At 53.0% G+C, this 13,111-nt stretch overlaps 1 protein-coding gene and 1 non-coding gene across 2 annotated transcripts; both read right to left on the bottom strand.

Annotated features, from left to right (window-relative positions):
- Positions 1 to 7,745: 7,745 nt before the first annotated feature.
- On the bottom strand, positions 7,746 to 10,023 carry RPS11 (ribosomal protein S11). The gene is made up of 5 exons (XM_045987981.1): positions 9,885 to 10,023; positions 9,036 to 9,167; positions 8,769 to 8,844; positions 8,354 to 8,483; positions 7,746 to 7,925 (listed from the first exon to the last, which is right to left on the bottom strand). Exons 1-5 carry the CDS (start codon positions 9,897 to 9,899, stop codon positions 7,802 to 7,804), a joined length of 477 nt encoding a protein of 158 aa, XP_045843937.1. The 5' UTR covers positions 9,900 to 10,023; the 3' UTR covers positions 7,746 to 7,801.
- On the bottom strand, positions 8,565 to 8,646 carry LOC123931943. Its single transcript, XR_006816361.1, has one exon. It is a non-coding gene; the product is annotated as a small nucleolar RNA SNORD35 (small nucleolar RNA).
- Positions 10,024 to 13,111: the final 3,088 nt, after the last annotated feature.

The raw sequence follows: 13,111 nt of genomic DNA, 5'->3' as shown, positions 1-13,111 counted from the left end.
GCTGGCTTAGCAAGTCAAAAATATGATAGGGGGTGGCTGGCAGCCTGGGGACTCAGGAAGGAGTTGCGGGTCAGGTCCCACAGCAGCAGGCTGGAGAAGCAGGGAGAGCAGATCTTGCTTGGGAAAGTCTGAAGGCAGTCTGCCCGCCTGGGGGAGGCCCGTTTTGTCCTTCTGTTCAGGCCTCCAGCCGATGGGCTGCAGCCCACCCACGTTCCGGAAGGGCAGTCTGCTTTCCTCCAAGTGCCCGGGCTTTAGTGGAAGTCTCATCCCAAAACATCCTCATAGAAACCTCCAGAGTAATGTTTGACCCAACAGCTGGGGCCGGGACCCCGCCAAGTTGACACATGAAATTAACCGTGACACGTGGTCCATCTGTATTCGACTTAGCGCTGGATTTCTTTGCGTTCCTCTCCTTGGTCCTGTTAGAATATCCACTAAGATCCACCCTCGGGGCCTCTAATGGTGCTGAAGGATCCTGTGTTCACCCCTCCACAAATCCTCAGCACCCTCTGTTCTCTCCTCAAAGGCTCCGAGGAACCTGACAGGCCCAGCTCTCCCCGTCCCCCCCCCCCCCCCCCCGCGTCCCTAGGGATCTGGCTATGTCTCTAGGGGACCGTTCCAGCAGCCCTGGGGCTCTCATTTTAGAGACCTCAAGACCGAAAACAAGTGAAGTGAATAATAAAATAAAGGCTCCAGGTCCTTCTTGTGATGTTCCTTGGACCCTGGTATAAAAGGGCCAATGTCTTGTGACAGTGTGTCCCAGGACCCTGCTTTACTTTCCCTTGAAGCCTGGAAACCATCGCCCACGTGTCCTGTAGGACCCTGACCAGAGGCCTCTCCTTGGCCCCGGGTCTCTGATATCTCAGGTCTCCACCCCCATGCCCTTTGGGTCCCCTGATAGAATCCTGAGGCCCAGACATAACGTCTGCAACAGCTTCTGCTAATCTCACTCTTGGAATGGGCCACCCCACCCCTGGGATCCTGCTAAGCCAGTCCTGAACCTTCCCCCTGGTGTGACCCCAGAGGGGCCTCAGCCCCAGGCCCTTGTCTCCTGCTACAGCGTTCCTACCAGCAGCAACCCTCCCACATTTCTCAGGGACTTGCCATCAGGCCTTTCCCATATCTCCTCGTCAGCTAGACTGTTGCTCCCTCACCCAAGAGGGAACCACCCTCAAGAGCCTGGGGACCCCACTGAAAAGGGGCCCTGAGGTCTTTTTTTTTTTTTTTTTTTTAAAGATTTTATTTTATTTATTTGACAGACAGAAATCACAAGTAGGCAGAGAGGCAGGCAGAGAGAGAGGAGGAAGCAGGCTCCCCGTAGAGCAGAGAGCCCGATGCGGGGCTCGATCCCAGGACCCTGAGACCATGACCCGAGCTGAAGGCAGAGGCTTTAACCCACTGAGCCACCCAGGTGCCCCGGGGCCCTGAGGTCTTGCTACGTGTCTCCTCTTTAGGTCCCTGAGTCCTACTCTACTGGTTAAGAAACCTCCCCCCCACCCCCCACAAGGGGTCTTCTCTATAGTCTAGATCCCTAAATAATGCCATGAGGGACATGCCCTGGGTTCCTGCCACAGTGCTCCCGGGACGCTAGGACATTGTCCCTGGGGCTTCCATAACACTCACGTTTTGCCTGCCTGTCCTTCAGCTCCTCCTTTACCCCTCTCCGTGTATCTGTCCCTCTGGGTATCTTCGGTCCTGGTACAATGTCCCATCAACTGTCACTGCCACATCTGTCAGGACACTGCTCTAATATTCACTGGGTCCTGCCGAAAAGTCCTTGATGGTGGCAGGGGCCGGGGGTTGCTGGGTGGCTCATTTAGTTAAGCATCTGCCTTTAGCTCAGGTCATGATCTCAGGGTCTTGAGATCAAGACCCACACTGGGCTCCCAGCTCAGCGGGGAGTCTGCTTCTCCTTCTCCCTCTCCCCCTGCCTGTGCTCTTTCTGTCTCTCTCTCTCTCTCTTTCTCTAGTGAATAAATGAAATCTTAAAAAAGAAAAAATAAGAGGGGCGCCAGGGTGGCTCAGTGGGTTAAGCCGCTGCCTTCGGCTCAGGTCATGATCTCAGGGTCCTGCGATCGAGTCTTGCATCGGGCTCTCTGCTCAGCAGGGAGCCTGCTTCTCTCTCTCTCTCTCTCTCTCTGCCTGCCTCTCCATCTACTTGTGATCTCTCTCTGTCAAATAAATAAATAAAATCTTTAAAAAAAAATAAAATAAAATGGTCCACAGCTCTGGTTCTTTCTTTTTTTTTTTTTTTTTAAAGATTTTATTTATTTATTTGACAGACAGAGATCACAAGTAGGCAGAGAGGCAGGCAGAGGGAGAGAGAGAAGCAGGCTCCCCACTGAGCAGAGAGCCCGATGCGGGGCTCGATCCCAGGACCCTGAGATCATGACCTGAGCCAAAGGCAGAGGCTTTAACCCACTGAGCCACCCAGGCGCCCCAGCTCTGGTTCTTTCTTAAGGCTCGAGGGGAGAATCCGTTCCCCTGCCTCTTCAGGCTTCTGGAAGCTGCCGGCATTGTCATGGCCCCTTCCTCCAGCTTCAAAGCCAGCAACACAGCTGCTTCTCTCCGCTCTGACCTCTGTGTGCGTGAGGCCATCCAGCCTGATCTCTGACTCTGATCTTTCTGCCTCCCTCTTAATTTTTTAAACGAATTCTTTTTTTTTTAATTTTTAATTTATTTATTTGACAGAGAGAGATCACAAGTAGATAGAGAGGCAGGCAGAGAGAGAGAGGGAAGCAGGCCCCTGCTGAGCAGAGAGCCCGATGCGGGACTCGATCCCAGGACCCTGAGATCATGACCTGAGCCGAAGGCAGCGGCTTAACCCACTGAGCCACCCAGGCGCTCCTAAACGAATTCTTTTTTTTTTTTTTAAAGATTATTTATTTATTTATTTGACAGAGAGAGAGATCACAAGTAGGCAGAGAGGCAGGCAGAGAGAAAGGAGGAAGCAGGCTCCCCGTAGAGCAGAGAGCCCGACGCGGGGCTCCATCCCAGGACCCTGAGATCATGACCTGAGCCCAAGGCAGCGGCTTAATCCACTGAGCCACCCAGGCGCCCCACCCTAAACGAATTCTTATTAAACGTAAGAACTAGTATTTTTCTCAGCCTGTGTGGGGAGCAAGCCCACAATGGCGGTGTGGTTAGTGTCATAGTCTACCTGGCTGAACTAACCAGCCAGCCACTTGGCCCCCACCTTCCTCTTACAGGTACTCTAGGGATTACACTGGTCCCCTGGATAATCCCAGATCATCTCCCCATCTCAAAACCCTGAATTTAATTTGCATCTGCAAAGTCTGGTTTATCATATGAAGTAACAGATTCCCAGGTTTCAGGGGATTACCTCATTCATCTTTTGGGGTATGTCAGCCTATCACAGTCAGGAAGGATGCCCTTCTTTGTCCCTGTGAGAATACCCCGCTCTGACCTCTTCTGCCAGGGCTGGGCAGTGAGGGCTCTCAGTCTGCCAGAACATTCCCCGTAACATCCCTCCTTCCTGCTACAACAGAGAAAGCCTTCAGGGTCGCTTAGGACCCACTAGGAATCCCTTCTAGGTGTTCTGGGGTCCTGTTTATTTATAGCGACAGCTGGGTGTCCCTTCTCATATTCCCAGAGTCCATCTCTAAGGATCCTGACTGTGCCCTCCAGATCCCCTGGGCTCCTGCTGTTCCCCAGGGGCCCACTATAAAGAAGAGGAAGCCCATGGCAGGACCAGTTACGTAATTTGCAGGGCTTGGGGCAAACGAAAATGTGGGGCCGCTCGTTCCAAATTCAGGACCGTTCGAGCAGAGCACTGAACCATTGAACCCAGGGTGGGTCCCTTCTGAACGAGGTCTGAAGCTGCCTGGGCCCTGGGGACTGTGCACGGTGATCGTGCCCTCCGCACCTGCACCAGTAGTGCCCCCTACTGACCCCGGGAAGTAATCTCGCCTGAGTTCAAAACCAAATCCTCCCTCTTCCACGTTGGCTTCTCTGAGCCCTGGTTTTTAGCTATCAAGTGGGGATAACGATTCTGCCAACCTCAGGAGAGAGGCTTCAGGGAGTCAAGGGCTGGGCATGGGGCAAATGTAGGGCTTAACAATAACATTTGTTTCCTTTAATGTGCACCCCTCCCAACCCCCGACTCCCAGCTGCTGTTAGGGTCCCAGGGATCTGAGACTCCATGCCCCAGATGTCTAGCTCCCTCTTGCATCCTCAAGGGCCAGCACAGTAAATATTGGTAGAATGAATGACGGCAACCACGAAGGACCTTGGGCTGGTTTGATAAGTCCCTAAAACTCTTTTAGAATGGTTTTGATGTCATGCTAGAACATTCTAGCATAATCCCTGCTGTAGCCCTCTGTGATAACATATAACAGAGCTGGGACCTACCAGAATGTTAGACTCCCAGGGATTTGCCATGATGGGCTTCAGGATGTTGGGCAAAATGCCCCAAAATGGGGCAGCAGGATGGCTCAGACACATACAGAAGCTACTTCAAGTTCCCCAGACTCCACTCACAGACCTCGGGACAAGACCAGACCAGTCAAATGATTTCAGGTGCCTGCTCCCAGAAGTCCTGCTACAGTAGAATACCACGGAGGCTGCAACAATGATTGCCAGGGTAGTGATCATAGAATATTCCAGAAGCCTGCTGTGATAGGTTCAGGGCCATGGTACACTGTGATACCACCCACACCTGCCCGGGTTTTCTGTAATAGGCCTGACCACTGCTGACGTCATGTGTCTAGGTAGGACCCTGCTATCAAACTGTGCCTGCAACTAATTTCCCTGAGAAAAGTGCAATGCCACTGGGATCTCCTATAGAGGCATGCAACAGAAGATTCTGGAAGCATGCTAAAATAGACTCAAGGTCCCATGCCAGCCCCACCAGGGCTTTCTATAATAGATGCAGGCTCCACAACCATGTAATGAATACCTCTGGGGCCCCCTGGCAAGGACTCTTGTCCTTGGGCCTTTCTGAAGGGACTCAGGGCCTGCCACACCAAACTACCTTGGGGCCTGGAGCTGGAAAAATCACTCCATCAGAAGTATCACTTACTAGATTAGCTCTACTCCATTAACACGCGTAACCAGGGCGCCTGGGTGGCTCAGTGGGTTGGGCCGCTGCCTTCGGCTCAGGTCATGATCTCAGGGTCCTGGGATCGAGCCCCGCATTGGGCTCTCTGCTCAGCAGCGAGCCTGCTTCCCTCTCTCTCTCTCTCTGCCTGCCTCTCTGCCTACTTGTGATCTCTCTCTGTCAAATAAATAAAAATAAAATCTTTAAAAAAAAAAAAAAACAACACGCGTAACCATAGTTCATCCTCCCATGGCGGAGAGGCCAGAACCCATTTTACAGATGAGGAACCCGAGGCTCTGTGGTTGCCGAGTGGGGGGGGGGGGCGTCACCTACTAATGAGCAGCAGAGCTGGAAGTCAGAACAGAGCCTGTGGTCACCATGCGGTCACTTGGAGGCATCTCTTCATGGTCCCTGCTTCCGCTGAGCTCCAAGGACAGGCCTGCCTTGTGGGATGCGGGATTTAACTGTTTACTCCCCTGAACGCGTGCTTCCGACTTGTCCGCGTGCTGGGGATGCGGAGCTCACGTTCCAGCGGTTAACAGGTAAACAAACACGCTCCATCCCACGGGGTTTATGCGATAAACATACAAATACACAAGAAACGGGCTTCATCTGTCTCTGCAGGGCAATCAAGTCGGGAAGGGTGGTTGGGCAGCTTGGCGGTTTGGCCCGACGGCAAGGGGCTGGGGAGCGCTACGGCCGAGGCAACAAAGGAGGGAGCCAGGTGGACACCTGAGCCGAGAGCTGCGAGGCAGTAGGCACAGCCTGTGCGAAAGCTCAGAGGAGGGAGCAGGTCTGCTGGGCGCTACCCAGCTAAGCAGTGCGGAGGGCAGAGGGCAAGCGCTGAGGCTGTGACAGTCCAGCGTGGTCTCTGGCTGTCACCTGACTAAAAAAGTTAGACACGGTGGTCACCTCCCTCCAGGCAGAAGTGGCGTGGCCCCAGGGCGTCTCTCCTTGGTCTTTGCCACAGGACCCACCAGACCCAGCAGAGGTGTCTCCCAGCACACACCAGGTAGGCACCCCACCCGCGACTATGTACCCTAACACAGTGGGGTGCCAAGGAGACACCCCAAGACCACTGGGAGGGAACAAGGTAGCTGGGCTGCTGTCAACAGCACGGCCCCACCCCAAACGGAAACACCTGTGGTGGGGGGGCTCCTGGGGCCACCTCAGAGCCCTTCTGGGTCCCAGGCCCCTCCCGCGGGGTCTCTGCCCTCCGGCACGGGTGGGGTGGGGCAGGCTTGCAGGCTGAAACTCTGGGGCGGTGCCCCTTTCTGACCTGTCCCTGCCCCTTCCTGCCCCCTTTGATGCGGCCCCACTTCCTCTGGCAGGAACCCCCGCCCTCCCTGGGTCTGGGTGAAAAGGAGCCGCGGAGCCGGCCCAGAGGCGGCGTCCCTGGAGGTAGCAGCAACTCTCTCCTCTCGGCCCTGTCTCCCAACCCTTGTACCAGTGCTGCACCTCAGTCCCTGGTACAGGCATGGGGGGCAGGGACCTGGGGATTTCAGCAGCACCGGGCCCCGAGGGCTGAAGCCATCAGGTGCCTCCTTCTCCCCTGGCTGCCAGCTTCAACTCCGGTGAGGGTCTCTCTACAACTTCTAAAAGCCACTCCCTCCTCCTCAATCCCGCCACCTTGCTGCCCCCCAGGTCTATCATCTTAAACCTGATTTCCTGCTCAAGGTCTGTCAGGTCTTGCTCTGAAATCTGAGTCTGTCACTACCTGTGGTCTCCGACCTTGCTCAGAACCCAGCTGAGCCCCTGTCCGGTCTCTAACTGATCCTCAAGGTCCCGCTGTCCCCAGCATTTCCCTAACAGACTGCCTTCCACTGTTAGCGTCAACCTCTCTCCCTTCCCCACATTTTCCTGACACTCCGGATCACCACCTGGCCATGTCAGAAGGCTCTTTCCCTGACCCTGTCCCCATTTCTCTCCTCCCTCAAGGCCACCCCGACCTGGTCACTCTCCCTTCCAGGGCCTTTCCTAACCCACGTCTAGCAGCCTGCTGGCTCCAGCTTGCCTCACTAGGAGAGGGGCCTTCAAAGCCAGTTTCCTTGGACTTTCAGGCAGAGGAAGTTTCTAGAACCTGAGTGAGACCTGGAGCTGAGCTGCTCACCCAGGAGAGAACCTGTCCCAACAGATGAGTTTGCTCATCTGCAAAGGGACATGGTGCTCGCTCAGGAAGGGGCAGTGGGGCCTGGGGCTGGAGGGGGGAGCTGCCTGGCCTCCGTGCTTCACTCCTCCACTGTTGGGGCGGCGGTACAGAAAAGCCCAGGCTGAAGTCAAGACCCCTGCGGCTCAGAACCAGGCAGCACAGGACTCCGCAAGCCCATCCACCAGCCCCCTGCCTCCCCCTCCCCCACTTCCCCATCCTTAGCTAGGTCCAGAGGGCCCTCCACCCTCACTCACTTCCTCCCCAGAGACTGTGGGGTACACCCCAACTCCAGGTAGAAGGGATTACTTATTCCGACAAGAGATGACATGGACCAAAAGGAGACCCAAAAAGGGGTGCAGTGTCTTAATACAGGTTCCTATCTTCACTCAGAGATGTGAGGACAGGAAGGATGTGGCTCCCGGTCCCTCCTTTACACGGGGGTCCAGAGAATGAGAGAGAACCCCATCTTCTGCCATCAGCCCCATTCCACTCCCAGGAACAACCCCTCTGGCAAAGAAGTAGATACCCTGGGCCAGGTCCCTGACTGGGAAAATAACTTTATTTTCTTCAGGGGTGTGGACAGGTATCTAGTCTCAGAACTTCTGGAACTGCTTCTTGGTGCCAGCGGCCTTTGTGACTTTGAGCACGTTGAAACGCACAGTCTTGCTCAAGGGCCGGCACTCGCCCACTGTGACGATGTCGCCGATCTGGACATCTCTGTGGAGGTGGGCAGAGGCTGTGTCACGGGCTGGCCTGTTCCATGCAGGCCACTGGAGGCTGAGGCCTCTCTGCTTTGCCTCCCCACACCCCGCCCCCGAACCCTACCCAAGCTCCAGTTTCCAGTTCCACTTGTCCCCGGTCATTATTTATTGAACACAAACTGCGTCCAAGGTACCAAACCCAAAGCTGGAGAGAGGACACTCCAACCCTTTCAGAGGCCTCTCGGGGCAGAAGACCTCCATCGATCCCCCTCCACTATACCCAGACTGGAGGCTCCTGAGAACGTGTGCTTGGCTGCACCAGTCTCCTCACACTGTCTCCAACAGTTTAGTCCCCACACAGCAGGCAGGTCCCGTTGTCACTCAGCCTCGGGGGCACACCACCCCTGCCTCTCTGCCTGGAACCTGCAGGCCCACTGTGTTCACCTGAAGCATGGCGACAGGTGGACGGACATGTTCTTGTGGCGCTTCTCAAAGCGGTTGTACTTCCTGATGTAGTGGAGGTAGTCTCGGCGGATGACAATGGTCCTCTGCATCTTCATCTTGGTCACCACACCTGGGGGGAGGCGACGGATTGTAGGTCAGCCCCGAGCATGCTGGGAACTAGGAGCTACCTAGGTAAGGATCCCAAGCCCTGTTGCTGACATCGGCTGTGCCAAATAGCCTTCTCAACATGCCCATGGTGGGCGTCCGAAGACCATCTTGAAAAGATATCTGCCATTGCCCCCCTGGAACCAGGAGTCTGCCCAACCCTCCTCACCCAGGAATCTGAGCATCCCCGGGGCCCATCATCCCTCAGACCCAAAAATTTGTACCCAAGCACCCAGATGCCCTCACTCACCAGACAGAATCCGCCCTCGGATGGAGACATTACCAGTAAAGGGGCACTTCTTGTCAATGTAGGTGCCCTCAATGGCCTGAATAAGGGAAAGAAGTGAGCCTTGAACAAGCACTTCCTGAAATAACCAGGGGGTGTGGCCCGGGGTTGGGAACTACATTTCCCACCAGCCCCGGGACCAGCCACCCAGCTGTGGCCAAGGTAACTGGTTTGCAGCACACACGTGCAGGAACCCAGGGGTCTCCTTCCTTCTGAGGGTAGCCCCCATACCTCCTTGGGCGTCTTGAAGCCCAGACCGATATTTTTGTAGTATCGAGGGAGCTTCTCCTTGCCAGTTTCTCCAAGCAGGACCCTCTTCTTATTTTGAAAGATGGTTGGCTGCTTTTGGTAGGCACGCTCAGTCTAGATGGACGAGGAGGAAGCTGGTGAGCCTGGAGACCGCAACTCGGCCTGGAAGCCTTCCCAGAAACCCCAGAACCCATCCTTCCTCGCATTTACTCCCTAAACGGCAGCCTCCCAAGCCTCGATCACTACCACTGAAAACACACCCCTAGTCTCTGAGTTGAGACTCAACTCTGAACCAGCGTTTACTTCAGCATTTATGCTCTAAAACACCTCCCGTCACCTGCAGCACTCATTCCTTAAAACCCAGGCGCACAAAATCATTCCTCTAACAACGTGGACACCTTTCAGCAACGACTCCTCTCCAAGCCACAAGGACACCCACCCAGGATTCTCTCCTTATATAATCCATGCGGTTTCCGAAATAAATACCAAAACCACGGGCTTCCTGCATTAGCCCTTAGGGCTCAGTTCTCACAGGATTAACCCGACGGCCCAAGGCCTCCGGAAAAGCCACCCCGTAAACCCTGAGTTTTAAGAAGATAACTCCAAAAAGGCTTGAGCCGCCACTAAATAAACCCCACGCGGGGAGCCCCCGGGACTTAGGAGGCGCTAATCTAGATTAACTCAAAGACACGCGCCCCCGAGGTAAAGCCTGGGAAATCGAGGTCGCCTGGCATCAGCCCCCAAACTGGGGCGCGGGGTCCTTCTCTCCGGGACGCGCCCCTGAGGCCGAGGGTGGGCCCTGCAGCATCCGCGCCAGCCCCGAGCCCGCACCTGAATGTCCGCCATCTTCCCGACCGCCTCAAAAAAGGAAAGCCGGAAGGGCGTCCGGGTTTCCTTATCGACTGCACAGGGGCAAAGGAGGAAGTGACGAAAGAGGGCGGGAACACGGTTTGGGGCGGGGCCTCGGGCGCGACTGTGATTGACGGGCGGCCCAAAGCCTGCACGGACGCCCCACAGGATGAAGGGCTGGGGGTCGGGAAGCGGCGGAAGCGGTCTCGCCAAATTCACGCCAGGAATGCGCTGGTCCTGCTAGTTCACGTTGGGAAGGCGAGGCCAGCTTCGAGCCCGCTTACGTTATCGCGAGAGTAATAGGGAGGCGGGCATGTTTTGGCGGGGCTAAGATCACGTGGAGTATGGAGACCGCGTGGCTGTGCGCTTGCAGAATTCAAACGCGATGCGGTGGCGGCCATCTTTTTGCGGGGCGGCCGGCGGTCTTAAGAGCATGAGCCGACGGCACTGCCATCTTTGTGAGGGGCGGGCGTGGACAGTGAGTATTTTTTCCCCCGAGTTTAATGAAGTTGTGCCTTATACCCTGTTTCATCCCCCAGACAGTGGTGGTTTAGTGAAAAACAAAACAAACACCCCTGATGTGTTTGTGATGATTTTCTGTCTGTAACAGCACTGTCCATTAGAACAATCCGCAGTGATGGAAATGTTCTATTATCCGGGCCATCCAACACGGTGGCTGCTTTCACTTCAAATGTGTATGAGACTGAGGACCTGAATTTTTAACTTAAATTTACACAGCTACATGGAGCTAACATCTATGACATTGGGCGGTGCAGGTCTATAACTGGATACACATTTGTTATTTTGTCACGTGTTAGAAAGCAAAGTCTTAACGAAGCACGGGTTTAATATATATATATATATATATATATATATATATATATATTTTTTTTTTTTTTTTTTTTTTTTTTTTTTTTTTTTTCGATTCGACTGACAAAGAATTGTTCTCCCAGGGTCCGAACGCTCGTCTCAATTTGTGTACTTATCCTGTAGCATGAGGCCCTGGTGCTCAGACCGCATTTAGTGATGAGGCGCTTGCATTTTTGTTCTTAACTGAAGAACGCTCCTCCTCTCCTCCTTCCTTGCTGCTTCTAAAACTTGTAGATCCTTCTGGGCCTTGGGATTTTGCAACTTGCTGTTCCTTCAACTGAATTCTTTGTTCAGCGCCTCACCTCTCAGGCAGGCTCCCAAGGAAACTGCCCCCCCAGATTCCACACTGGTGACCCACTATGAAGAGGGTGAGATTTCCGGGGCGCCTGGGTGGCTCAGTCGTTTGAGCGTCTGCCTTCCACTCGGTTCGCCGCCCCCCACCCCGTGCTCTCTCTCAAATAAACACATGAAATCTTTTAAAAAGAGTGTGCGGTGTCCATAGCTCTGCTAGCAGGCTGGATTTTACATTTATCCCGTTTCCCTTTCTCCACTAGAAGGAAGGCAGGAATTTTTACCTGTTTTGCTCTCCAGGGCTTTCTGGCAGCAGTCATGTGGTTCAGTGCTCCATTCATACTTGTTGACTAAATCATCAAATGAATGAAGTTTGGATTGGGATATGCCAAAACGGCCACCCTTACAGGCAGCTCTATCAATCAAGGCATGTCTCCACCATGGGATATTCTGCAAGCAGTTAATAAAGGGGAGGGAGCTCAATCGATCAGGAAATGAAAAGATTGCCAAGCCCTATTTCATTGTTTTAAATGTGCAATTGGTTCTGAATAGGTATTTCATGCCCACGGTGCAAAATACAAAAAGTACAAACATGAATGATCTTTCTCCCGCTCTTCTTCCCAGACAATGGCACCCAGTTTCCCTCTCCAGAGGCAACCACTGTCATCCTCTTAGCTTCCAATGGGTCCTCCAGGCTGTTTTACCTCGGGTTGAATTTGTACATGGACAAAGTACATTGCAGAACAGAAGACATACTATGACCCATCTATTTAATATTTATTGACAGTCTACGGGATGACCTCCTTTTCTTTTAAATCTCCTTACGTGATATAACTGTGGACTTCGTAGGTATCAAACACTGCGTTGTTCAGTAACTTAGCCAATAGTTACATGTGGTTGTTTTTTAAAAAATATTTCATTTATTTGACAGACAGAGATCACAAGAAGGCAGAGAGGCAGGCAGAGAGAGAAGCAGGCTCCCTGCGGAGAAGAGAGCCTGATAAGGGGCTCAATCCCAGGACCCTGAGATCATGACCTGAGCTTAAGGCAGAGGCTTCACCCACTGAGCCACCCTTGCGACCCTATATCTGGTTATTTAAATTTAAATTGAGTGACAGGGTGTAGCTCAGTGAGAAAGCCCATGCTTTGCACTATGGAGCCCTGGCTTTGAGCCCTGGCACCTCCAACCACTGGCTCTTCATTCTTTAAGAGATACAGATTAAATTTAAATTGAATACAATTTAAAACTCAGTTCTTCAGTCACCTTATTCAAAGATCAAGTGCCCAGAAGCCAGGTGTGGCTTCCATATTAGAAAACATTCAGAGCATTTTTTTTTTTTTTTAAGATTTTATTTATTTGAGAGAGAGAGAGAAAGAGAGAACATGAGCAGGGGGAGGAGCACAGGGAGAGGGAGAAGCAGGCTCACTGCAGAGCAGGGAGCCCAACACAGGGTTCCGTCCCAGAACCCCAGGATCATGACCTGAGCTGAAGGCAGACATTTAACTGATTGAGCCACCCAGGCGCCCTGATTCAGAACATTTTTATCGACACAGAAAGTTCTGTTGGACAGTGTAGCTATAGAATAGACTGTTCATATGCATATGGTGTCTTTTGAGTTGTACTAACTTCAAAGATGTAAATGCTACTAACTTACAAAAATAAATCGAAAGTTGAATTGCTTAAATTTCTTTCACACTTAATAGCTTTGTGATTTTTAAATTTTTTTTATTTTTAGCTTATGAATTCTGAAACACTGTATTGTTGTGTCAGTATTCTCTACACCTGCTGTGGGGCTTGAACCCACAACCCCAAGATCAAGAGTCTCTCTTGCTCTGGTGACTGAGCCTGCCAGCTTCCCCTGAATGAAACATTTTTTTTTAAAGATTTTATTTATTTATTTGTATTTATTTGACAGAAAGATCACAAGTAGGCAGAGAGGCAGGCAGAAAGGGCGAGGGGGTGGCGGGGGTTGGGGGAAGCAGGCTTCCCGCTAAGCAGAGAGCCTGAAGCGAGGCTCGGACCCAGGATCCTGAGACCACGACCTGAG

The sequence above is a fragment of the Meles meles genome, chromosome 19 (assembly GCF_922984935.1).
Source record: "Meles meles chromosome 19, mMelMel3.1 paternal haplotype, whole genome shotgun sequence".
Classification (NCBI taxonomy): domain Eukaryota; kingdom Metazoa; phylum Chordata; class Mammalia; order Carnivora; family Mustelidae; genus Meles; species Meles meles.
This window is presented reverse-complemented; position numbering and strand designations above follow the sequence as displayed.